This window comes from Mustela putorius, unplaced genomic scaffold, assembly GCF_011764305.1.
Source record: "Mustela putorius furo isolate JIRA1106 unplaced genomic scaffold, ASM1176430v1.1 tig00000174_pilon_pilon_pilon, whole genome shotgun sequence".
Classification (NCBI taxonomy): Eukaryota; Metazoa; Chordata; class Mammalia; order Carnivora; family Mustelidae; genus Mustela; species Mustela putorius.
In genome coordinates this window covers 1,594,861-1,622,084 of record NW_025421304.1, presented here as the reverse complement: position 1 = coordinate 1,622,084, position 27,224 = coordinate 1,594,861, and the positions used below count along the sequence as shown (strand labels likewise).

At 40.8% G+C, this 27,224-nt stretch overlaps 1 protein-coding gene across 5 annotated transcripts; it reads right to left on the bottom strand.

Moving 5' to 3' along the window:
* Positions 1 to 661: 661 nt before the first annotated feature.
* Positions 662 to 27,168, bottom strand: ZNF565 (zinc finger protein 565). 5 transcript variants are annotated; one of them, XM_013062811.2, is made up of 8 exons: positions 27,033 to 27,168; positions 12,943 to 13,108; positions 11,395 to 11,481; positions 9,822 to 9,890; positions 7,571 to 7,620; positions 6,387 to 6,513; positions 5,593 to 5,688; positions 662 to 2,100 (listed from the first exon to the last, which is right to left on the bottom strand). In XM_013062811.2, the coding sequence occupies exons 5-8, from the start codon at positions 7,577 to 7,579 to the stop codon at positions 830 to 832; spliced, it is 1,503 nt and encodes a 500-aa protein (XP_012918265.1). In that variant the 5' UTR covers positions 7,580 to 7,620; positions 9,822 to 9,890; positions 11,395 to 11,481; positions 12,943 to 13,108; positions 27,033 to 27,168; the 3' UTR covers positions 662 to 829. The 5 variants fall into 5 exon arrangements, with proteins under 5 accessions (XP_012918265.1, XP_004765221.1, XP_044932486.1 ...); XM_004765164.3 differs by lacking the exon at positions 9,822 to 9,890 and adding an exon at positions 17,703 to 17,769 and having other exon boundaries at positions 27,033 to 27,134; XM_045076551.1 differs by lacking the exon at positions 9,822 to 9,890 and having other exon boundaries at positions 7,571 to 7,644.
* Positions 27,169 to 27,224: the final 56 nt, after the last annotated feature.

Here is a 27,224-nt window from a genome sequence, read left to right as displayed (position 1 = left end):
CTTTGGCTACAATGAACTCGTTTTGATTTGTAGAATTTTCTGATTGCTTTCGAAGTTATACTTGAAGGTGGCTTGAGATATCTAAGTGGGCAGATTTCTTTTGGCTACTTTTCTGTTAATTTCTAATCTTGTGACTTTCTAGCTTTAAATATCATGAAGACCTCATGATAATTATACTTGATTACAGTTTTCTAGAATGAATTATTCTAACAGGTGGTTATGAAGGCTTTTTGATATTTGATACATTCATAATGCCCTCCTCTCACAGGAACTCCTTAACACTAATACCATTATTAATTAATAATGTAACTAATATTTGTTGAACACAGGCTTTATATAAAATATCTGATAGTCCTCAGGAAATCTCTAGTAGGGCTATAATGATCACTGCTTAAAAATAAGTAAAGTGAGGAACTGGAAGACTGTGTTATTTGTCCAATGCTCTACAGTCGGTAACTGGTGGAGCTAAGATAATGTTAAGTAAGATGTATGTCATGGTAAAAGGCACATTCACAAAATATCTTAATAAGGTCATTTTCTATTAGGAATTCTCAGAGGTTTAACACATTTTGAGTGGTAATAGAAAGGTTTCCTATATTCATATTAATATATTTTTCAGCAAAGTTTTCTGATGCTTGGTAAGCAGTGAGTGTGAGGCAAAAAGAATTCCCACGTTTATTGAATTTTCTGCTATGAGTTATCCGATGTTCCGTAGTGGAAGTGACAAGTGAAGGTTTTCACATTAATTACATTACATACACATCATCTAATACTGAGTCAGGTGTGAACTCCACGTAAAGGCTCCTACACCCCTAACATTCAAGGCTTTCTAACCAGTGTGGATTCTGTAGTGTTCGATGAGCTGTGAGCCAAGAATAAAGGCCTGCCCACATTCTCTACATTCATAAGGTTTGATTCCAGGATGAATTCTCTGATGTTCTGTAAGTTGTGAACTACGAATAAAGGCCATTCCACACTCCCTACATTGGTAGGGTTTCTCACAAGTATGAATTCGCTGATGATGAGTCAGTTGTGAAACACGAATAAAGGCTTTCCCACATTCCTTACATTCATAGGGTTTGTCACCTGTATGAATTCTCTGATGCTGAATAAGGTATGAACTACGACTAAATGCCTTCCCACAGTCCTTACACTCATAAGGTCTGTCACCAGTATGAACTCTCTGATGTCGTGTAAGCTGTGCGTGTTGTCTAAAGGCCTTCCCACATTCCTTACATTCGTAGGGTTTCTCCCCAGAATGAATTCTTTGATGTCGAGTAACTTCTGAGCTATGAATAAAGCCCTTCCCACATTCCTTACACTCATAGGGTTTCTCACCAGTGTGAATCCTTTGGTGGACAGTAAGCTGTGAATGCTGTCTAAACGCTTTCCCGCATTCTTTACACTGATAGGGTCTAGCACCTGTATGAATTCTCCGATGAACAGTAAGTTGTGAGCCACGAATAAAAGCCTTCCCACAGTCTTTACATACATAGGGTTTCTCACCTGTGTGAGTTCTTTGATGCAGAATAAGTTGTGAATGCTGTCTGAAGGTCTTTCCACATTCTTTACATTCATAGGGTTTGACACCAGTATGAAGTCTTTGATGTAGAATGAGTTCTGAAGTACGGCCAAAGGCCTTCCCACAGTCCTTACAGTCGTAAGGTTTCTCACCTGTATGAATTCTCTGATGTTGAACAAGGTGTGAGGCACGACTAAAGGCCTTCCCACATTCCTTACATTCAAAGGGTTTTTCACCAGTATGTGTTTTCTGATGCTGAATAAGGTGTGAGCCACGGCTAAATGCTTTCCCACATTCACTACATTCAATCAGTTTCTCACCAGTCTCACTGTTCTGATGTAAAGTGAGGGAAGCAGGATGCTCAAAAGTGGGCACGTTTTCATATGTGACTTTTACTTGCTTGAAACAGCATTCCTGAGTTACTTGGTGTCTTTCAAACTGGCCTTTGTATTTCCAGTCATCTCTCAAACTGAAGCCATCAAAATCATAGCATTTAAGGCTTTCCATTATCTCCCAATTGAATGACTCTATTTCAGAAATATCTTTTTGTGGAAATTTCTCACACCTGGACTCTAGCTCTGAAGAAGAAAAAGAATACAAACAGTTTTATTCTTTAAAGAAAAATAAAAAATTCTATAGCAGATCAGAGAGACAAAATGAAAGTCACCTTAAAAACTGAATGACTGGGCACCTGGGTGGCTCAGTGGGTTAAGCCTCTACCTTCAACTCAGGTCATGATTTCAGGGTCCTGGGATCAAGTCCTGCCAAGGCTCTCTGCTTGGCAGGGAGCCTGCTTCCCCTCCTCCCCTCTGCCTGCCTCTCTGCTGGCTTGTGATCTCTGTATGTCAAATAAATAAATAAAATCTTTAAAACAAACAAACAAACAAACAAACAAACAACTGAATGATTATATAAGTCTCAAATATTGCTGTGCAATTTCTTTCTATTTTTTTTTTAAAGATTTTGTTTATTTATTTGACAGAGATCATAAGTAGGCAGAGAGGCAGGCAGAGAGAGAGAGAGAGGAGGAAGCAGGCTCCCTGCAGAGCAGAGAGCCCGATGTGGGGCTCAATCCCAGGATCCTGAGATCATGACCTGAGCTGATGGCAGAGGCTTAACCTACTGAGCCACCCAGGTGACGCCCCTATATATATTTAAATTGAGGTAAGATTCACAAAACATAAATCCCCCCATTTTATTTTTTATTATTATTATTTTTTAAGATTTTTATTTATTTATTTATTTGACAGACAGAGATCACAAGTAGGCAGAGAGGCAGGCAGAGAGCAAAGAGGAAGTAGACTCCCCGCTGAGGGAAGAGGCCTCCTGCAGGGTTTGATCCCAGGACCCTGAGATCATAACCGGAGCCAAAGGCAGAGGCTTTAACCCACTGAGCCACCCAGGTGTCCCAATCCCCCCATTTTATTTTATTTTTTTTTAAGATTTTATTTATTTATTTGACAGAGATTACAAGTAGGCAGAGAGGCAGGCAGAGAGAGAGGAGGAAGCAGGCTCCCTGCTGAGCTGAGAGCCCGATGTGGGGGCTTGATCCCAGGACCCTGAGATCATGACCTGAGCCGAAGGCAGAGGCTTTAACCTACCGAGCCACCCAGGCGTCCCTGTCATAATTTTTAAGGCAATAAAGAGGGCATTTGATAGGATATCAGAAAAAAAAGAATTCAAGGTTAAAAGCACTAAGTGATGTAATAAAGGATGGACTGTACTGATAAAAGTTTTGCAATGAGACTCTATTTTCATCTTTCACTGCAAACATTTCAAGTTTGCAACGAGGATCTATATTTCATTTTTACAAAAATGTAAAATGCAGTAATATTACTTATAATAAAAGAAATAAGGGCGCCTGGGTGGCTCAGTGGGTTAAAGCCTCTGCCTTCGGCTCAGGTTATGGTCTCAGGGTCCTGGAATTGAACTCTCTGCTCAGCAGGGAGCCTGCTTCTTCCTCTCTCTCTGCCTGCCTCTCTGTCTACTTGTGATCTCTGTCAAATAAATAAATAAAATCTTAAAAAAAAAAAAAAAAAAACAGCTCAGCTCTCAGAATTTCATAGTACCAGTGCAAAGAGAGTTAAAAGGACACGCAGACCCTGATCCTGAATGATATAATCAAAAGGGTTAGACGTAAACAGAGAGGCAAGTGTCCTACCCAAGGAATACTAGTTTTAAATATATGTGGGGAACATTTTGCAAAATTGTAACAACTTGACTTAGTGACCACACTGCAAGAGAAAAGACAGTGGTGTGATTTGTTCTTTGGGCTGAGAAAATAGCTGCTAACACAGAACTCCATTCTCATTTAAAATATCCTACAACAGGGGTGCCTGGGTGGCTCAGTTGATTAAGGATCTGCCTTTGGCCCATCATGATCCTAGGGTGTTAAGATGGAGCCACATACTGAGCTCCCTGCTCAACGGGGAGTCTGCTAATCCCTCTCCCTCTGGCCCACCCCCCTGCTCTCTCTTTCTCTCAAATGAATAAATAAAATCTTTTTTAAAAAAAGATTATTTTAAAATCTAAAAATTATTTTAGAATCTATTAAAAACATTTTTTAAAAGATTTTATTCATTTATTCAACAGACAGAGATCACAAGTAGGCAGAGAGGCAGGCATAGAGAGAGAGAGGAGGAAGCAGGCTCCCTGCTGAACAGAGAGCCCGATGTGCGGCTCGATCCCAGGACCCTGGGATCATGACTGGAGCCGAAGGCAGAGACTTTACCCACTGAGCCACCCAGGCGCCCCTGTTAAAAACAGTTTTTAAAAAAGATTTTATTTATTCATTTGAGAGAGAAACACACACAGCGAGAGAGGGAACACAAGCAGGGGGAGAGGGAGAAGCAGGCTTCAACCAAGCAGGGAGCCCGATGCAGGGCTTGATCCCAGGACCCTGGGATGATGACCTGAGCCGAAGGCAGACACTTAGCCACTGAGGCACCCAGGCGCCCCTCATAAAAGAGAATTTTAAGGGTGTTCTTTAGCTAAAGAAAAAGAAATCCCAGATTAAAGTAAATAATAATAACAACAACAACAGAAGTTGGGGAGTATTCAAAGTAGTCAAAGAGTAAGTATTCAGTATTATATATAATATGTAATATATAACATGTATTGCATATTATAATATCATATGTATAATATAATATTATTCAGTATTATAATACTGAATAAGTATTCCAATATTGTCTAGTATGTGCTAATTAATGACACTTGATAACCTTTACTTAGTGATCACTACTGCCTGCCACTCTTCTGGGCTGTTTCACATTATTAATTCTTGTAACACTCATAATAATAAGCACATGAAGAAGGCTCTGTTTTTAACTTATTTGCAGAGGAGAAAACTGCAGACAGAGAATCTAAGCAATTTACCTACACACAGATCTAGTAATTGGCAGAGCCAAGATTTGTCAAGTCAGTGCCAAGCCAGTGCCCTTAGCCACTATGTGACCTTCTCTCTCATTAAGAGAATAAATGAATTGCTAAATTGGGTAAAGTGAGCTGTTTTAAGAAAATAAATTTTTTTTTTTTAAAGATTTTATTTATTTGTCAGAGAGAGACAGTGAGCACAGGAGACAGAATAGGAGGCAGAGGGAGAAGCAGGCTCCCTGCTGAGCAAGGAGCCCAAAGTGGGACTCGATCCCAGGACGCTGGGATCATGACCTGAGCTGAAGGCAGCTGCTTAATCAAATGAGCCACCCAGGCATTCCAGAAAATAAGTATTTTTTAAAGGATGAAGTTACTTGCAAGAAAAAGGATCCAAAGAACAGGTAGAAAGGCAGCCACTAGGGGAGAAGGGAGCAAGTCCCTTTTTGAAATGGGAGGAAACTAAGTAGGAAGAAAGAAGAGAGGGATTCGTGAGGGCAAGGGCAAGGTTCCCTTGGGATTGGATGCTGACAAGATCTTTGCTCTTCCTGTCTTTATGTCTCAGGCCATTGTGCCACAATTTTCGGTATGGTTTGGAGGGAAGCTTCTCAACAATAACTCAAGCTACTGCTATCAGTCGACTCACCCACTGGCTATTGTTCCCAATGACCTCCCCCACTGGATCACCCCTTGCTCACCTGGACACCATGGTCCTGTCATATCATTTGTAATCATCCAGGGTTCTTTCCCTTGCTCCAATAAGGAAATGACATCGGGCTTAGAAATGGAAAGTCCTGTTTACAGGAAAAGAAATGGAGCATGATTGTCCTGTTCCAAAATTCACACCCAGTCCCTTGGTCACCAACAAAGAGAGACAATCTGAAGGAAGGAATGAGGGAAGGAAAAAAGTTTCCCAAAGGATAGGAAGACAGAGGTGTTCATGGAGCTATCCATTTCCATTTCCATATAGCACAAGCAATTCCCCTGGGAACAGAGAGCAGAAATTCAGCCAGAAACTTGTAAGTCTCCCTAGAAATTTACCATGAAGATAATAAAATTCCAGAAGGCTAGACTGGAATTATTTCGAGTAGTTAACTGTAGTGGTCATTCTCCATTTGCCCTCTCCTCCCCTCTCAATCCATTCCTCCCTGTTCTTGGTCCTGCTCTGTGCCCCAGGCAGTTTACCTGTAAGGACTGTACTATCCTGACCCCATGGTTTCCCATTGGGTTTGGCATATGGAAAGTATCAGCAGGAGGCCAGAGGGTAGGATGAGAGAGTTCTGGGTGTTTATCCCTCTCCCTCCCTCCTCTGGCAGGGGAGTTCTGGAAGTGGCTACAAATGCCACCAGCTGTGCCCTTCTCCATGACTCCAGCTCTCACCACTGTCCAGTGGCAGTTTTCTCCCTTTACCAGAGGTAAAGGTAACAATCCACCATTGCAGTCCCTGGGTGTCTAGTTTCCTCTCTGGCCCTGAATTACACAACATCCTTACCTAGCGAGGCCAAGTTACTGAAGTTCTCCAAAGTCACATCCCTGTACAAGTCTCTCTGGGCAGGTTCCAGGCACTTCCATTCTTCCTGAGAGAACTCTATGGCCACATCCCTGAATGTCACCAATCCCTGAAATAGTAAGCCCACGCATTACTAGTAAATGAAAGGACTTTTGTTTTTTTGATTTATTACGAAAATTTTCAAAATATTTCACAAAAGTATACAGAGTAGGATAATGACCCCCCTGAATCCATGGCTCTGCTTCAACAATTAACATGACTTTGCAAATTTTGTTTTTTATTTTTTCCCTTTTCTGTGCTTTGTTTTGTTTTTGTTTTACCCCTGGTGTATTTTGAGGGAGAGCCTACATAGCAAATACCAAACATCACAGTATTTTAGTAGCTAACAGATTAGCCTTTTTAAAAAAAGCATACCAGCCAGAATATCATTATCATACTTAAAATATTTTTTTACAGTTGGTTTGTTCAAATCAAGATTCAAATTAGATCTACGCATTGCATTAAGAGGGAGAGAGGGAGGAAGGGAGGAAGGAAAAATTCAAATCACAAAACTGGGAGAAAATACTTGCAAATCTTTTATCTGATAAGGGACCTATGTCCAGAATATATAAAGAACTCTTATAATACAACAACTTACAATTCAAAAAAGACAAAACAATTAAAAACTAAGCAAAAAATTTGAGTAGTGATTTCTCTCTCTTTTTTTACGATTCTATTTATTTATTCATGAGAGACACAGAGAGAGGCAGAGGAAGAGGGATAAACAGGCTCCCTACTGAGTAGGGAGCCCAATGTGGGACTTGACTCCAGCCGAAGGCTGATGTCCAACCAACTGAGCCACTGAGGTGTCCTGGAGTAGTGATTTCTTCAAAGAAGATCTATGAATGGCCAATAAGCCATTTGAAAAGATGTTCAATACCACTAATCATTAGGAAAAAGTAAATCAAACCCATAAGAGGAGGCCACTTCATATCCTTTAGGATGACTATTACCAAAAAACCAAAATAACATATTGGTGAGGAAGCAGAGAAACCTCTGGAATGGAGGAACTGGGAATGAGAACAGGGCTCAGTGAGACAGGGAAGTTTCAGCATAAAGAACACAAATGTTCATATGGTTTGAAAGGAAGAAAGATTATTTCAGGGATAGAGGTAATTTCAACTTACCTGTGCCATGGCTTCTAGAACTACCTGAGCTGTTCTGATTTCTTTAGATTCTTCTCTTAGATAAGTGCAGAGTCCAGAAAAAGCAGATTAGGGGGAAAAAGGGAAATCTCTCATTAATTGAGCTTGCCTGAGCACTTCTCCAATGTCTCTGCTCTGATTCTCTTGCCCTCCCCCTTGTCCTACCACCCAACACTAATATCAAGAACTACAGAGTTAACAAAACCCAGCCACTCCCAAAACTCTAGGTAAACTAAGAGATGGATCAATGAAGATGTGCTCCAGCACTCACATAGAATCCAACTGCCTTGGCAGGATAGATTCCAGCCTGAACAGTTCCTTGTCTTCTTCTTCTTTTTTTTTTTTTAATACTTTTAATTTATTTTTTTTTTTAAAGATTTTACTTGTTTATTTGAGAGCATAAGAGAGGAGAGCATCAGAGGAAGAAGCAGACATCCTACCGAGTAGGGAGCCTAGTGCAGGACTCGATCCTGGGACTCCAGGATCATGACCCTAGCCGAAGGCTGTTGCCTAACCAACTGAGCCACCCAGGAGCCCTGAACAGTTCCTTGTCTTGCCGATGCTAATCTATACTCTATATGGGGCCTAGATGGCTCCCACCTGGTCCAAGGTGATCTTCCTCTGCAGCTGCTACAAGGAGGACCAAAACTCAGACTCACTTACTTTACCCACTAAGGCTGAAGGCCGTACCCACAGGCCAGGAACATAGCAGTGCAGGTATAAGTTCATTCTCAAGGAGGCTAAACTTTGAGAAAAAGATATCCCTAAACAAAGTCTTCCAGCTTTTCCGGGATAAACAGGGAAAATCTCCTGGGTACGTTCCTGAATCTACTCCCCCCCCCCCTTTTTTAAAAGATTTTATTTATTTGACAGAGAGCGAGAGGGTGAGTGAGTACACAAGCAGGGAGAGCAGCAGAGGGAGATGCAGACTCCCTGCTGAGCAAGGAGCCCAACAAAGGGATGGATCCCAGGACTCTAGGATCATGACCTGAGCCGAAGGTAGACATTCAACTGACTGAGCCACCCAGGCACCCCTACTTCCAGAAAGAAACACCACCTACACCAGAGGCTTCATCAAAGACTCCAACCTTGGCTGGTGAGGAATAAGAAAATCACAGTAAAAGGTATCTTACAAGCACATCTGAATACCCAGAGTATTGACCTGAATGGGAACTCAAATTCTAGAAGCCTCTTGGGCCAGTACTCCTAACTTTCCATCTAAGCCTCCCCTCCTGCTTTCTCACAGAACATCACTTCCTCACTGGCTGGTATTTGATAAGACTGGAGTTCTGTGAAAAATCACCTGTACCTCAAAGTAACAAGAACTCCAGGATTTTAAGGAGGGTAGTAAGGCTGGTTCTAATCAGAGGTGCAAGAAGCTTTCTACGGTTTGTGGATGGGTGGGTCAGAAGGAAGACTAACTTACTCAATGGCAGTGGTGTCAAGGAAAATGTACTATAAGTTGAAGAATATGAATTGGAACATAAAAATCAGAGAGCTTCATTAAGCAGAAAAGGTACAGAAGAATATTCTGATCGGTGAAAGGCAATGACAGTGGACCAAAGTATTTGGTGTATTGTTTGGAATGCGTTCTATAGTTTGGGGAAAGGTCTAGACCAGTGCTATCCAACAAATCTTTCTATCTGTACTGTCAATAACGTAGCCATCAGCAATTAAAAAGTGCCTAGCATAACTGAGGGATTGAATTTTTTTTCCTGAATTTTAATTAAATTTAAATTTAATTAGTTCTAGAATCTAGAGGAAGATAATGCTGGAGATGACATCAGGGGTTGGAAAATGAAGACAAATGAATGAAATAAGATAATAATGAGGGCAAAGACCAGGTCTCATCATCACTGTGACTGGCACTCGCCACAGTGTCTGGAGAAGAAGGGTCCAGTGAATGAATACTAACTTAAATATAAACGTTTGCTTTTCACCCAGTAAGGAATGGAAGGCCACTGAAGAATTTACAGAGGGAAGTGATAAGGCCAATATAGCCAGATTCTTTTAGTGGAGAGAAGCAAAATTGGAGTCAGAGAGACCCAGTGAAAGGTGCTTATACTTTTGTAAGCAAAGAACCTGACCGGGATAGTGAGAGTGGGAATAAGGAGAAAGGGTATAATTTGAAGATGTAGAGAAGTAAAATCAACAGGCTCTGGCATCTGACCAGATATGTAGGCAGAGAAAGAGAGAGGAGTCAAAAATTCTTTCAGATTGACTGAGATCCTACCTCAATTGGCATGGTTCTAGGTGTGGGGAAGATAATAAATCCAGTCCCTGTCCCAGTGCATCTCACATTCTAATGGAAAGAGACAATAACAAATTGATACACTGACACTGATATTCCTATTTAGATATCAGGTGGCCAAAGACCTGTGGAGAAAAATTAACAGAAGAGTAAGATGATAGGGAGCTTAGGGAGAAGGAAAGGTGGCCCGAGAAGGCTCTTCATTGATGTGATATGCAAGGGCAGACTGAATAGAGTGAAAAATGCAGGTATCTGAGAGGAGTGCATTCCTAGATTAGGTAACAGCAATTGTAAAGGTCTCAAGGCAGAAGCAGGCTTTCTTGAATTAATAAAGAGACTAGGGTGGCTGGAATGGAGTGGGCAAGAGGAGGAGGATCAGAAGCTCACTTGGGTGAGAGGTAGCTAGAAGCTGGGTCACATGGGGTTTGTGCACCACAGTAAGAACTTCGGTTTTTTACTCTTTAGTAAGACAGAAAACACTAAAATGTTTTAAGACAAGGAATGGTGTAATCTGATTTACACTGACAAGGATCACTAAGAAGACAAGGGAGGAAGGAGGGAGACAAGTGGAAGGTTACCGCAGTAACCCAGGCAACGGGTGAGCTGGTAGGATTTGCTACTTTTAGTTATGAAAGCAAAGAAAAAAAAAAAGAGGAAGAAGAAGAAGCCATGATGACACTAAGCCGTTTGGCTTGAGTAACTGGAAGTATGAGGTTGTCATTTTATAACACAGAGAAGCATGAGAGGAGCAGGTTTGAATAAACCAATTATGAGTTGTGTTTTAGACTTTAGTACTTGAGATAATTATTAACCATCACATGCACAGTGGATTTTGGTTTATAAATATCCAGCAAGGCAATGTTAAACTAGGTATGTCCTCTGATGAAGCAATTCCATAGCTGAGACTATCTGAAAGACATGTGGGGGCGACATGAGACACTGCTGACATCGGAAACAACTTGGAGAGAACTTAAAAGGAGGACTGATTAAATAAATTACAGTATATTCACACCATAGAAACAGACTTGCCATAAAATGAACAACACATATATTTGCTGATGTTAAGACGTCAAACAACTTTGGGTGAATAAGGTAGCTAATGAAACAGTATGTATAGTGTAATCCTATTTTTATAGAAAGAATATACCTATGTTCTATATACACACGTGTGTGTGCCCATAAGATAGACTGAAAGGGTTTTCAATTACATTTTTCAACATTTGTCTCTAGGGGTGTATCTACAAAAAGAATCTTTTTTTTTTCTATATTCTCAAGTTTTCCCTTAAGCATATGTTTTATAATCACAAATAATAGAATATATACCTTCCTCTTCATTAGGGGGGTGAATTATAAAAGGAAATATGCATGGAATGATTTATGAGTGATAGTGAGGTGCCTTTGGGAACTTAGATGCTGAAGGAGCTTGATTTCCTCCATTAGTTCTAGATCCTTTGAGAGGCTTGTTCTCAAACAATAACTTAAAGCTCCTGACTTCCCACAGGGAAAGTGAGCTTTCACATGAAAAGCTTCCATTTCCCTTAGTCTCCTCACTCACCTGTACACAGAGCTCTTGTCAACCCTCAATCCAGGATATCCTCCTTGCTCCAAAAAGAAATCACGCTTAATTTACAGAAGCAACTTCCTACAGATAGAGAAAGAAATGGATCTTAGCCAGTGTTGTAGACATTAACTGAATTACTACTGTTTCACCATTATCCAGTTTTCCTCTCCTTTTGGGCACAGAGATGACATTTTCCAGACTCCTGCAGTGAGGCAAGGCCATAAACTGGTTTTGGCCAATGGAATCTGAGCTAAGGTGATGTGTGTCCCTGTCCCTTCATTCTGAGGCACTGGCTAGACTGCACAGTTCTCCAGTCTTTTACTCTCTGATGTGTAGCCTAGGGGACTGTGTGTCAGATGGTACAGCTATAGATTGGTGGAGTCTGCTTTGGTCTGGGACCCTGCCTACACTAATACACATTAGACACACAGCATGATCAAGTTAATAACAAGTTACTCTGTAAGTCCCTGAGATTTGGGGGTTGTTTGCTACTACAGCATAACAGCCTAACTAATATACTAATTCAGCTATTATGACCATATAAAAATTCAGACTCTGGCCTATGGTCAATGTGAGAAGGAAGAATTTTTTTAAAAGTCAGAGGAAGCTTCAGAAATAACAGCACTGGGGTGCCTGCCTGGGTGGCTCAGTGGGTTAAAGCCTCTGCCTTTGGCTCAAGTCATGATCTCAAGGTCCTAGGACTGAGCCCTGCATTGGGCTCTCTGCTCAGCAGGGAGCCTGCTTCCCCCCCACCCCTGCCTGCCTCTCTGCTTACTTGTGATGTCTGTCAAATAAATAAATAAAAATCTTCAGAAGTAACAGAGTAGTACTGGTTCATTTCCAACTCTATACACTTCAAAGATATTTTTCACACTGTGTGAAATCTTTCATGTTGTATTGCATTTTATGGATGTAAACATACTTTTTTCTAAAATAAACATCAACCAAAAATCATTACAGTAAGAGATTTATATATTCTCAGGCAATATTCAGTATCCTAAGTAAGACAAGAGCAGATAGGTTAAATAAATTAAAGATTTCTATAGAATAGTAATTCCTAGTACTCACAAATTTTGTAATGTAATACTTAACATAAAAATGTTTTGGATATGATTAAATGAAAAAAAAAAAGCAGGTTGCAAAAAAGCTGGGCATCATGGGATCCTATTTGTCAAATATAAAGATATATCAATACAAACAATAGAGACAGACAAAGTAGATGAAAAATATCTAGGGAGTTTTATCCTTAAAGATTACTTTGGTTACCTCTGGGCTATGATTTTCAATGTTCTTAGTTTTACTTAAGTGTATATTTTTTCAATAACTATGTTATTAATTTTTAAAATTTTTTGTTGTTTTTTAAAAGTTTTTTCTATTGAAGTGATCTCTACACCCAAAATGAGGCTCGAACTCATAGCCCTGAGATCAAGAGTTGCATGTTCTCCCAACTGAGCCAGGCAGGCACCCCAATTTTTAAATGATTTGTTCGGTTCTGGTAAATGTAAGCTATTCCCAAATAGCAATGAAAAAGAAAATACTTACTTTTCTTTTTTTTAAACAATCTTCCCTTGAACATGAAATAACAGCTCAGGATATTCTAAAATCAGTTATATTTTCACAGAATGGCTTTTGTTTTTGCTTTTTTTAGCTCCCGGTAGTTGCAAACTTCTTGATTTGGTAGCTATATTCATGTGTGCTGTAGTTGAGCCTGGGAAAGAATGAAAAGTCATTAGGGCCATGTCCTACTGATGAGCAGTGCTTCCTTTCAGCTCTTCTTGTCAGGTGAGTCTGCCATGTTTCTGCACTTGCCCAACTATTCTCCAAACAACTACAAACTCATTTTGCCCCATTGGTCACACTTTGGATCTCTGATGATTGAAAACTGCAAGTCCTGTATAGGTCTCAAGAACACTAATTTCCCTTCACAGAGCTTTTATGAGATCAATTTGACTTAGACATGACAAGACATGACAATGACTGCCCTGGTCATACAAGTTGTTTCCTTCTTATGAATTCTCACAGCATACTATCAGGGTAAATAGTGCCCTTTATCATCCTTTACTTTGAACATTTGTATACCAGTTTTATCTCACCTATTTCAACATTTTCACTTTAAAAGTAAATACAGGGGTGCCTGAGTGGCTCAGTCAGTTAAGCTCCAACTCTTGATTTCAGCTCAGGTCATGATTGAAGGCTTGTGAGACTGCTTAAGGTTCTCTCCCACTCTCTCTGCCTCTCTCTCTCTCTCTCTCAAAAAAAAAAAAAAGGTAAATAGAGACTCTAACTTTTTTTTTTTGAGACTATAAATTTTATTTAAAAAAAATTTTTTCCCCTTATGTAATTCCACCCTCAACGTAGGGCTCAAACTTACAACCCTGAGATCAAGAATCACATGCCTGGGGCGCCTGCATGGCTCACTGGGTTAAGCCTCTGCCCTAGGCTCAGGTCATGATCTCAGGGTCCTGGGATTAAGCCCCATATTGGGCTCTCTGCTCAGTAAAGAGCCTGCTTCTCCCTCTCTCTCTCTGCCTGCCTCTTTGCCTACTTGTGATCTCTGTCTGTCAAATAAATAAATAAAATCTTAAAAAAAAAAGAATCATGCTTACTGATCAGGCTAGCCAGATGCCCCAAGACTATAAATTTTATTTTATTTATTTTTAATTTTTAAAAAAGATTTTATTTATTTGACAGAGAGACATCACAAGTAGGCAGAGAGACAGAAAGAGAGAGCGGGGGAAGCAGGCTCCCTGCTGAGCAGAGAGCCCAATGCAGGGCTTGATCCCGGGACCCAAGGACCATGACCTGAGCCGGAGGCAGAGGCTTAAACACAATGAGCCACCCAGGCACCCCTTATTTTTAATTTTTAAAAAAGATTTTATTTATTCATTTGAGAGAGAGACAGAGATAGCATGGAGGTGGGCAGAAGGAGAGGGAGAGGGACAAGCAGACTCTCAGCTAGGCACAGAGCCTAATACAGGGCTTGATCTCAGGACCCCAAGATCATTACCTGAGCCAAAGTCAGTTGCTCAACTGACTGAGCAACCCAGGTGCCTCTCAAGACTATAAATAGCATTTTGTCTCCTTGAGTTCTAGATTAGGATTTTGCATCTTTGCAAATTCTTAATAAATGTCTAATGTCCCAAAGGAATTCATTATAAAAATACATGACGTGGTATATACAAAAATACTTTTAGGAATAGCTCATAATTGAATTATAGAAATATAAACACTCTTTAATAGACAATAAAATGAATAAATTAAGGTACATCTTGATAATGAAATACTAAGCAGTGATTTTAAAATACAGCAGTACCGGGGAGCCTACGTGGCTCAGTCAGTTAGATGTCTGACTTCAGCTGAGGTCATGATCTCAGGGTCCAGGATCATGCCCAGTGACTGGCTCAGTGCTCAGCAGGGAGTTTGCTGTCTCTATCTCCCTCTCCATCTGTCCCTTCCCACTGCTTGTGCTCTCTCCCCGCCCCCCTCAAATGAATAAATAAAATCTTTTTAAAAAATACAACAGTACTACTATGGTCAATGCATTATTTATTTATTTGACAGAGATAAATCACAAGTAGGCAGAGAGGCAGGCAGAGAGAGAGAGGAGAAAGCAGGCTCCCTCCAAGCAGAGAGCCCGATGCGGGACTCGATCCCAGGACCCCGAGATCATGACCTGAGCAGAAGGCAGAGGCTTAACCCATTGAGCCACCCAGGCGCCGTGGTCAATGCATTATTAAATAAAGCAGGCAGGTTATAGGATTTATATGTAAGTGATACCCCCTCTATAAAATCACACAGAAAAAAATATTTGAAATATATCCATCAAAATACTAAGAGCATAATGGGGCACCTGGGTGGCTCAATGGGTTAACGTCTCTGCCTTCAGCTCAGGTCATGATCTTGGGGTCCTGGGATTGAGCCCTGCATCAGGTTCTCTGCTCAGCGGGGAGCCTGCTTCCCCCACTCTCTCTCTCTGTCTGCCTCTCTGCCTACTTGTGATCTCTGTCAGCAAGTTTCTATTTTTGCATTGTTTATACTTTTCATAATAAAAATCATAACAATATTGTTTCCATTTAAAAATAAATTACCATAATGGTAGTTGGTATTTATTATCCCAGCAGTAGGAAAATAATGAGCAATTGAGAAAATGTCTTTGACACGAATAAGGACAGAAAAGGAAATTAGTGTGATTGAAACCAATAATAACTAAAAGTTCTGTAACAGTCATTTAAATGTTGACTCCTACCCCCTGGTACATTGATATAGCCTCATTATCAAGAACATTCTGTGAATGACCAATTTTCAGGAGAGTTCAAATTAATAAGACAGTGTATGCAAAGCAGAAAGCATTGTGTCAGATATACAGTGAATTTCTCTGTTCAATCACTAACCAGAAAATTTTTGGTGGGGTCTTTGCAAAATTTGAGCACTTTTTAATTTATCATTTTGTTTATGATATCCTTTTCCTTGTTCTGATTAATACTTTGTAAGCATATATGTATATATTTTTAGATTTTAAAAAAAATTTTTTATTTATTTGACAGAGATCACAAGTAGGCAGAGGGGCAGGCAGGGGGTAGGGGAAAGCTCACCACTGAGCAGACAGCCCGATGTGGGGCTGGATCCCAGGACTCCGGGATCATGACCTCAGCCGAAGGCCCACTGAGCCACCCAGGTGCCCCTGTTAAGCGTATTTTTTATTAGCTGGATAATACTCCATCATGGGGATGTAATAGATGGAGGAACATTCCTCTTCTATTTCCCTATTGTAGGGTGCAAATTTTGGATATCTCAGAGGTATCTGAAATACCAGGTATCTACTGTCTTATATTTTAGACCTGTGGTTCTAAATTTTCAGGGGTCTTAAATCTCTTTGAGGTGGCGCCTGGGTGGCTCAGTGGGTTATGCCTCTGCCTTTGGCTCAGATCATGATCCCAGAGTCCTGGGATTGAGCCCCGCATCAGGCTCTCTGCTCAGCAGGGAGCCTGCTTCCTCCTCTCTCTCTGCCTGCTTCTCTGTCTACTTGTGATCTTTGTCTGTCAAATAAATAAATAAAATCTTTTAAATAAATCTCTTCGAAAATCTTATGGAATCTTAAAACTTCTTCCAAGAAAAAAATCAAATGAATAAATATCTGCAAAAATTATGCATACAATTTTATGGAGTCTGCAGAGCCCTGACGTCTAAGGGTGGGGACCAAGACCTTATTTAAAACCCTGCTATAACAACTAACTCACAAACATTAAGTATATTAACGATATTTTTTAAATTTCTCATAGTTTATCAAAAGCACAATAAGGATTTGGCTTGAAGCAAATTTAAGACAACCCAAAACCCAAAATGCCCCAAAATCAAATTAGATCTGGTCACTGCAAGAAACTTTTTTTTTTAAGAGAGAAAGAGTGAGCAGGAGTGCATGGGTGGGGCAGAGAGAGGAGAGAGAAATTCTTAATCAGGCTCCACTCCCAGCACAGAGCCCAATATGGGGCTTGATCTCACAAAACTGAGATCACAACCTGAGTTAAAATCAAGAGTCAGACGCTTAACTGACTGAGCCACCCAACCATCCTGACTGCAACAAATGTCTATCCTTATCCAGACTTCCAGGATGTGGCTGTACCAGACATGAAAATATACTGCAAGGTCTCTTTAATTAAAACAGTGTGGTAGCAGTGCATAAATAGATGAACAGACCAGTGGAGCAGAACAGAAGGCATAGAAATAGTACAAAGCATATCTGGAAATTTATTATATGATGAAAATGAATGAGATCACAAGTTTTTAATAATGGTATTGGGGAAACTGGGTAGCCATTTGAAAAATATAAACTTAAATCCATTCCTCCAAACTTAAATCCATTCAACTCCAAATGTATCAGAGATATAAATGGAAAAGATGAAACCATACAGGTATTAGAAAAGGACACAGGTAAATTCCTCTTTAATCCTGGGGTTTAGAAAGTCTTTCAAAGTCCAGAAGTAATAAAAAAAAATTGGTAAATTTGATTACATAACTTTAAAAAAAATTGAATGGCAAAAAAACACCATAAACAAAGTTAAAATACCACTGACAATTAAAAGAAAATACATGTACCATGCATCACAGATGAAGGACTAATATCCTTCATCTGTGATGAATTCTTTTTTTTTTTAAGATTTTATTTATTTATTTGACAGAGCAAGATCACAAGTAGGCAGAGAGAGAGAGGAGGAAGCAGGCTCCCTGCCAAGAGAGCCCAATGCAGGACTCGATCCCAGGACCCGGAGATCATGACCTGAGCCAAAGGCAGAGGCTTAACCCACCTTAAGAGGCTTAATGCCATCCAGGCACCCGATGAATTCTTAAACATTGAGACAAAACTCCAAAAAACTGAAAGAAAAATAGGAAAAAGATATGAACACATAGTTTGCAGAGAAGATGTAAAAATGCCCCTTATGCATATGAAAAGATGTTCATCAACATAGTACTGGAAGTCTTAGCCAGAGCAATTTTCGGCAAAAAAAAGAGAGGTAAAAGGCATCCAAATTGGAAAGGCATAAGTAAAATTACTTCTATTCTTAGATGACATGATCGTGCATGTAGAAAACCCTAGAGATTCACACATTAACACAAATCTGTTAGAATAAACAAATTCAGGGGCACCTGGGTGGCTCAGTGGGTTAAAGCCTCTGCCTTCAGCTCGGGTAGTGGTCTCGGGGTCCTGGGATTGAGCCCCGCGTCAGGATCTCTGCTCAATGGGGAGCCTGCTTCCTCCCTCTCTCTCTGCCTGCCTCTCTGCCTGCTTGTGATCTCTGTCCGTCAAATAAATAAATAAAATCTTAAAAAAAAAAAAAGAATAAACAAATTCAGCAAAGTTGCAGGCTTCAAAGTCAACTCACAAAAATCAGTTGCATTTCTACACAGTAATAATGAAGTATCTGAAAAGAACAGTATCAAAAAGAACAAAATAGGGACGCCTGGGTGGCTCAGTTGGTTGGACAACTGCTTTCGGCTCAGGTCATGATCCCGGGATCCCGGGATCGAGTCCCGCATCGGGCTCCCAGCTCCACGGGAAGTCTGCTTCTCTCTCTGACCTTCTCTTCGCTCATGCTCTCTCTCACTGTCTGTCTCTCAAATAAATAAATAAAATATTAAAAAAAAGAAAAGAAAAAAAAAAAGAACAAAATACTTCGGACTAAACTTAACCAAGGAAGCAAATGACTTACACACTGAAAACTACAAAACACTGCTTAAAGAAATGGAAGAAGACATAAATAAATGATAAGATATCCTGTTGCCCAAGGACTGGAAGACAAATTCCTATGTTGAAGCTGGAACACCTACTGTCACTGTATTTGAAGAGAGGACCATTGTGGAAGTAATTAAAATTAAATGAGTTTATAAGGGTGGGGTCCTGGTACAATACTATTAGTATTCCTATAAAAAGAGACACTAGAGTGGCGCCTGGGTGGCTCGTTGATCCCGGGGTCCTGGGATCGAGCCCCACACTGGGCTCTCTGCTCAGCAGGGAGCCTGCTTCCCTTCCTCTCTCTCTCTCCACCTCTCTGCCTACTTGTCATCTCTGTCAAATAAATAAATAAAATCTTAAAAAAAATAAAAAAGAGACACTAGAGAGAGCTTGCTTTCTCTCTCTCTCTCTCTGTCTTCCTGTGAAGACACAGCAAGATTGTGAGCATGTGCAAGCCCGGAAGGGAGCCCTAAGTAGAAACCAACTATGCTGGCACCCTGATCTCAGACTTCCAGCCTCCCTAACTCTGAGCAGCCTCAGCTGACCAAGACAGATACCAATACTACCTAAAGTAATATACAGATTTAATGCAATCCTTATCAAAACTCAATGATTTTTTTTGTAGAAACAAAAAATTCATCCTAAAATACACAAAAGAATCTGAACGAACAGTCTTTTTTTTTTTTTTAATTTTTAAAGGAACAGTCTTGAAAAAGAACAAAGTTGGAACACAGAACGCTGCTGGTTAGAACAGAAAACACTGATTTCAAAACATTACAGGGGTGCCTGGGCGGCTCAGTGGGTTAAAGCCTCTGCCTTTGGCTCAGGTCATGATCTCAGGGTCCTGGGATGGACCCCTGCATTGGGCTCTCTGCTCAGTGGGAAGCCTGCTTCCCCCTCTCTCCCTCTGCCTGCCTCTCTGCCTACTTGGGATCTCTGTCTGTCAAATAAATAAATAAAATCTTAAAAAAAAACTCATTATTACAGTAATCAAAACAGTGGGGTACTGCCATAATGTCAGATATCTAGACCAATAGCATAGAATGGAAACCCTTGCATATGTGTTCAAATAATTTTCAACAAATAGCACCAGTTAAACTGGGTATCTATATGCAAAAGAATGAAGATGGACCCCTATTTTTGTACTATATACAAAAGTTAACTCAAAAACATATCAGAGATCCAAACGTAAGAACTAAAACTATAACTCTTAGAAGAAACCATAGGGAAAATTTTTCACAATGTTGGATGTAATTAATTAACCTAATGATTTCCTGGATATTTCAAAGAAAGCAAAAGAAACAAAAGAAAAAAATAGATAGGTTGTGGACTTTATCAAAATTTAAAAACTTGTGCGTTAAAGGAAACTATCAACAGAGTAAAAAAACAATCCATGGACAGGGAACAAGTATTTGTAAATCATGTGTCTAATAAGGGATCAATACTTAGGATACAAAAAAAAAAAATTCCTACAACTCAGCAACAAAAACCAACCCAATTAAAAAATAGGCAAAGGACATTTCTCAAAGATATTCAAATGGCCGAGAAGCACATGAAAAGATCCCCAACATCACTAGTCATTAGGCCAATGCACCGCAAAACCACAACATGGGGCACCTGCCTGCTCAGTTGGGTTGTGAGTTTGAGTCTCACGTGGCGTACAGAGCAGAGATTACTAAAAAAAGTAATAAACTTAAAAGAAATTCACAATGAGATACCACTTCATGCTTATTAGGATAGCTATCATAAAAATACTTTAAAATGTAAATATAGGGGCGCCTGGGTGGCTCAGTTGGTTGGGGCCAACTTGTGATCTCTGTCTGTCAAATAAATAAATAAAATCTTTAAAAATACATAAATATATAAGTATAGCAAGTGTTGGCAAGGATGTGGAGAAACTGGAATCTTTGTCCTTTGCTGGATGGAAGATAAAATGGTTTAGCATCTGTGGAAAATGGTGTATGGTGATTCCTCACAAAATTAAACATAGAATTACTGTGACCCAGCAATTCCACTTCTGGGTATGTAACCCCAAGAAGAGAAAGCAGGAATTCGAAAAGGTATTTGTTAACAAATGTTTGTAGCACTATTATTCATAGTAGCCAAAAGGTGGAAGTTAAAGGAGGGAGTTAAAGTTAAGGAGGGAGGGGCGATTGGGGAGTTATTGTTCAATGGGAGCAGTTTTAGTTTTGGAAGATGAAGAAAGTTTTGGAGATGGATGATTGTGATGGCTGCACAACAACATAAACGTACTTAATGTCACTGAATGGTACATTTAAAAATAGGGCGCCTGGGTGGCTCAGTGGGTTAAAGACTCTGCCTTCAGCTCAGGTCATGATCCCAGGGTCCTGGGATCGAGCCCCACATCGGGCTCTCTGCTCAGCAGGGAAGCCTGCTTCTCCCTCTCTCTGTCTGCCTCTCTGCCTACTTGTGATCTCTCTGTCAAATAAATAAATAAAATCTTTTTTTAAAAAATAGGCCAGTTTTATGTATGTTTAAATTTTCTGTATATTTTAATGTATATTCAAACATAAAAACCCCCAACAAACTAAAGAAATTGGTTACCTACAATGAGCGAGTGGGAACAGTCTGAGAAGAATGGAGTAACAGGATTGGGAGAGAAGGAATGGTGGAAGAGTGATTGGGTAGATCTTTTGTCTAATTATGGCTTTTAGGGATGCCTGGGTGGCACAGGTGGTTAAGCATCTGACTCTTGGTTTCAGCTCAGGTCATGATCTCAGGGTTATGAGATCAAGCCCTGAGTTGGGCTCTAGCTCAGCAAAGAGTCTGCTTAGGTTTCTCTTTCTCTCTGCCCCTCACATCCCACTGCATGTCTGTGCTCTCTCTCTTTCTCAAATAAATAAATCTTTTTTTTTTTTAAGATTTTATTTATTTATTTATTTGACAGAGAGAAATTACAAGTACACTGAGAGGCAGGCAGAGAGAGAGAGAAGGAAGCAGGCTCCCCGCTGAGCAGAGAGCCCGATGCGGGACTCGATCCCAGGACCCTGAGATCATGACCCGAGCCGAAGGCAGCGGCTCAACCCACTGAGACACCCAGGCGCCCCTCAAATAAATAAATCTTAAAAAAAAAATAATTAAGGCTTTTAGAACCATAGTAATGTTTCATATAGTCAAAAAATAATTAAGATCAGTTGGGATGTATGTGCGTGTAAATCCAAAATACAATAGAAATAGTAACAAATGAACCTATCTATATTACAAATCAGTAACATTATCATATAGGAGGGTATAGGGAAAGCTGTATTTCCACTATATACTGTAAGACTAAAGATTAAAGTAACTGTACGAGGTATGGGAGTGTAGGTCGGCAATTTTTTAAAATTTAAAATCAATTAATTAACATATAGTGTATTGTTAGTTTCAGAGGTAGTTTAGTGATTTATCAGTGCATTTAACACCCAGTACTCATTACGTCAAGTGCTCTCCTTAATGCTCATCGCCCCATCACCCCACCTAACCCTCAGTTTGTTTCCTATAGTTAGGAGGCTCTTATGGTTTGTCTTCCTCTCTGATTTTGTCTTATTTTAGGTCAGCATTTTTTTTTTTAATTTATTTGACAGACAGAGATCACAAGTAAGCAGAGAGAGACGAGGAAGCATGCTCCCTGCTGATCAGGACCCTGGTATCATGACCTGAGCCGAAGGCAGAGGCTTTAACCCACTGAGTCACCCAGGCGCCCCTTAAGTCAGCATTCTTAAACTACTTTCTACTTAGGACTGAGAAAGTAGATAAATATATTGTGGTTAATAAGAGTCAACTTTTTTTTTTTTTTTTAAAGATTTCATTTATTTATTTGAGAGAGAAACAGCGGGAAAGGGCAGAGAGAGAGGAGGGAGAGGCAGACTCCCTTCTGAGCAGGGAGCCCCATATAGGCCGATCCCAGACCCCTGGGATCATGACCTGAAGGCAGACACTTAGCCACCAAGGCGCCCCAAGAGTCGACTTTTCCAATGTCAGAGAAAGGAGTTACCAAAAAAAGTAAATGGAGAAGGCTGGAATAAACCCTCAGTGTTAAACTGGAATTAGAGAAATCATATGAAACAATGAATTATCTGTATAGATATTCACACAGGTAAATATAGGGGTGTGTGTGCAATGTAGATACATATACTTCATAGCTGAGGTACTTCATACTTCATACCTAGAAGCAATGGGTATATTTAATCTTGGTTTCTAAATACCATTTTCTACTAAAAGGAGCCAGTGTTCCCTGGAAATGTACATGTTCCAGAAATGGGGCTGGAAAAGTATAAACAGAAAGTTAGGGGCCCGTGGTGGGGGGGACCAGACACACAGCTTTCTTGATATAAGAAAAGTCATTTTCAGGAGCGCCTGGATGGCTTAGTGGGTTAAGTCTCTGCCTTCAGCTCAGGTCATGGTCTCAGGGTTGTGGTCTCAGGGTCCTGGGATCCAGCCCTGCATTGGGCTCTGCTCGGGGTGTGGCTACCCCCCCTCCCCCGCCTGCCTGTCTACTTGTGAGCTCTCTCTCTCTCTCTCTGTCAAATAAATAAATAAAACTTTAAAAAAAAAAAAAGAAAAAGAAAAAGTCATTTTAGGCCTCTGGCCATCTTGTGAAAGAATGTAAGAACAAACGGCCACTGTCAGGCCAGGAGATAACCTAATCATACCAGGGATGACAAATAAGTGGTAAAACTCACCAGTCTGATTCAAAAGTGAAGACTGACCTGATGCATATTCTTGAATTGTATTTGTAGCATCTAAACCCCTTTGAGCACTCAGATACCAGACCAGTTGGAGCCAGATAACTGATGATGCTGTCTTTTGTCAGCCCTCATGACTTTGAATCACAGTCAGTCATTTCAAGATGACTTTTGCCTGTGTTCCATGCTGTATTCCCCATTGTACAAGCCCCTTTGTTAACATATAGGCACCCTTAGCTTAAAACTTCCCCAATTCTTTTGTTTAGGGAGACACTGCTTTAGGGAAAATCCCTGGTGTTCTCCTTTACTTAGTGTAAGGAAAACTCTTCCTTTTCCTATTCTTTGACTGGTTTTGTCTTTCGGCTTGACACCCACCAAGAGACAAATCCAGTTTAGGATAACAAAAGTACAGTATCAGCTTGAAACATCTCGTGGTGCCAGAAAATATGGCAGTACTAAAAAAAAAAAAATAATAGGCCACCTGGGTGGCTCAGTGGATTAAGCCTCTGCCTTCTCAGGGGCCTGAGATCAAGCCCTGCATCAGGCTCTCTGCTCAGCAGGGAGGCTGCTTCCCCCTCTTTCTGCTTGCCTCTCTGCCTACTTGTGATCTGTCAAATAAATAAATTCTTAAAAAAAAAAAAAAATAAAGGGGATACATTGAAAGCATACAGAAGTCAACTTAAAGGAGCTCCCAATGGCCAGATCTGGGGCAATTTGAGCAAAGACACAGTGGCAGTAATTAATTATAATCTACAGAGCTAAAAAAAGAAAAAAAATCCAATTTATATATACACAAATGATTTAGTAAATAAGTGGGGGAGAAGGAAAATCACTTCTAACAGTAGGATCCTATTTAATAAATCTGGAAGGAAGGATGGAAATTTTAAAAATCACCATTTGGCGGATAGCCTGTAATAATATTTTCAGGCAAAAATTATCAATGAATGTTAAGATTTGCAGGTAGAAGTAAGATGAAAAGCTTAAGGTACTTCTCTACAAGACACACATTAATTACGATGGGAAAAATAGTGACTTTGCAGTGTTAAAACTGGACAGACACCAACCACTTAATCAAGTGATTAAAGTTACCACTAGTAATGAGGCAAACTGACCTCTTGCTCTCCTGATATGATGCACTGATAAGAACATATCACTTGCGGTGCCTGGGTGGCTCAGTGGTTTAAGCCTCTGCCTTCCGCTCAGGTTGTGATCTCAGAGTCCTGGGATCTAACCCCCCATCAGGCTGTCTGCTGAGCAGGGAGCCTGCTTCCCCCCTCTCTGCCTGCCTCTGTCTACTTGTGATTTATGTCTGCCAAATAAATAAAATCTTAAAAAAAAACAAAAAAGAACACATCACTTTTGGGGTATTCTCGTCCCAAAAGCATACTCTGAATTTAATCATAAGGAAGCATCAAACAGCCTCAAATTGGGGAACATTCTACATTGCAGAATTTACAAGATAAATGGTCAGTACTCTTCAGAAGTGTCAAGGTCAAGTAAGACAAATAAAGACCAAGGAATTGTGCCAGGTCAAAGAAGACTGTGCAGACTTACTAACTGCAACATATGATCCTGGATTGGATTTTTTTTTTTTAAAGATTTTATTTATTTATCAGAAAGAGTGAGGGGGAGAGAGCGAGCACAGGCAGACAGAATGGCAGGCAGAGGCAGAGGGAGAAGCAGGCTCCCTGCCGAGCAAGGAGCCCGATGTGGGACTCGATCCCAGGATGCTGGGATCATGACCTGAGCCGAAGGCAGCTGCTTAACCAACTGAGCCACCCAGGCGTCCCCTGGATTGGATCTTTGTGCAGAAAAACAATAGTGAGGGACACTGATGAAATCTGAATAAAGTTTGTAGATTAGTTAGTTGTAGTGTGTCAATATTAATCTCTTGCTTTTGATTATGTACTGTGATTATGTAGAATGGTAACATAACCATAAAATGGAAAAATGGGGAAGCAGGTTGAGAATATTTGGGAATTCTGGGGGGTTTGGGTGCTTCAGTCAGTGGAATGTGCAACTCCTGATTCTGGGTTTGTGAGCTTGAGCCCCATGCTGGGCGTAGAGAATACTTAAAAATAAAATCTTGGGGCACCTGGGTGGTTCAGTGGGTTGGGCCTCTGCCTTTAGCTCAGGTCATGATCTAGGTGTCCTCTGCTCAGCGGGGAGCCTGCTTCCCTCTCTCTCTGCCTCCCTCTCTGCCTAATTGTGATCTCTCTCCCTGTGTCAAATAAATAAATAAAATTAAAAAAATAAAATCTTAAAAAAGTATATAAGGGAATTCTATTTTTTGCAAGAGTTTTAAGTCTAAAACTAATTCAAAATGAAAAGTTAAAAAAATTGTAATGAACATTAGGTGTGCGGGAAGCAGGGGGTATATGGACCTTCAGTTCACCTCGAGGACTCTCAATAATTTACTCCAATGGCAAAATACTGGTGACCAGGTCACTTTGGGGGAAGAGATGCTAGGCTAGAAGTTTCAGGGGGAAAAAAAAAAAAGAAAGAAAAAGAAAAGCAGCACATCATGAAAAAGAAGATGTCTCAGGGAAAGAAGAAAAACTCATGCATCTTGAAATTAGCTTTTGGATGTTCCATAGCAATTCTTTCCTTTTCTTCTCAACATCTTCTTGGAGAAAACTTTTTAAAAAAGTAATCATAAGTAACCAGAACATTTTGATCTCCACACAGGAGACAGAAGTCTGAGAAGACTGGACATCATGTCCAATCCCAGTGTCACAAAGGTTGAGCCTATCACTGACCAGGGCCACAGTCTTCACAGGTTCTGCAAGGGTCAGTATACTGGAGTCACATGCACCTCACACTGGCACACTTGGTGGGACACAAATGGTCAGTGTCACACAAACATAACCACAACCACGCATTCACTCAGACATATACAAGGATACAACCATACAATCACAGACACCTCCAGGCTCTTATACACAGTCACAATCTCAAACCCACTAAAAAGACAGTCACTCAATTCTACTCACCACCATGACACACAAAGTCACTCCCATATAGTCACAGCCTTCCCAAACCAATATCCACAAATGTCTCTCACAATCACAATCACATACCGACTTGGGGGACACATATAATCACTAGCACTCCAGCCCACCCAACACCAACCAGTCATAACTGAACACTCACTCTGAGACACAGTAACACTCACACAGGCAAAGAAAGACAAGTTACACTTACAAACACAGCACCACACGCAGTCACTGTTTCACAGACACACTCCAAGGGGCACAAGAGGGATACACACGCATTGTCACCATACTGTCACAGCCACACAGCTGAACACAATACCACACGTGGCTACAATACTGTGGAACCAAAACCATACGCTCACCCTGGAGACATGGAATTATAACCGCAGAGACACCCGCACCAGTCTCAGTCTCAACCACACTCACACCCCCCAAAACAAGGCGTACAGTCACACATACACAACAGAGACACAAGCAGTTATCACTCCACAGTAGCAAGGACCCCACACCCCAACACACAGTATCGCACATGGTTACACAAACACAACCAGACTTACACTCTGGAGACAGGTGGCCACAACCGCGCACTCAGTCACCCACACCTGGTCATGCAGGCACAAAGACTCATTCACAATAGGCATTCTCAGCCCGCAGCCGCCTGCGCTCACAGACCAGAGGCTCTGGACACGCCCCGTCCCCGCCCCGGACTCCCAGACCCCTCACCTTCTGCCTCCCCTTGGTCGCGTCCGGGTCCCTGTGGAGCTAACGATCTCGCCACGACGTCAAGAAAGACGTAACGTCGGGCCACTGTGGCCTCTGGGAAACGTAGTCCAGAGCCAGAACAGACGCAGATAAGATGGCGTCCCCATACGGCGGAGCCTGAGTTTGGCCGTTTGACACTGCGGCTGGGAGAGC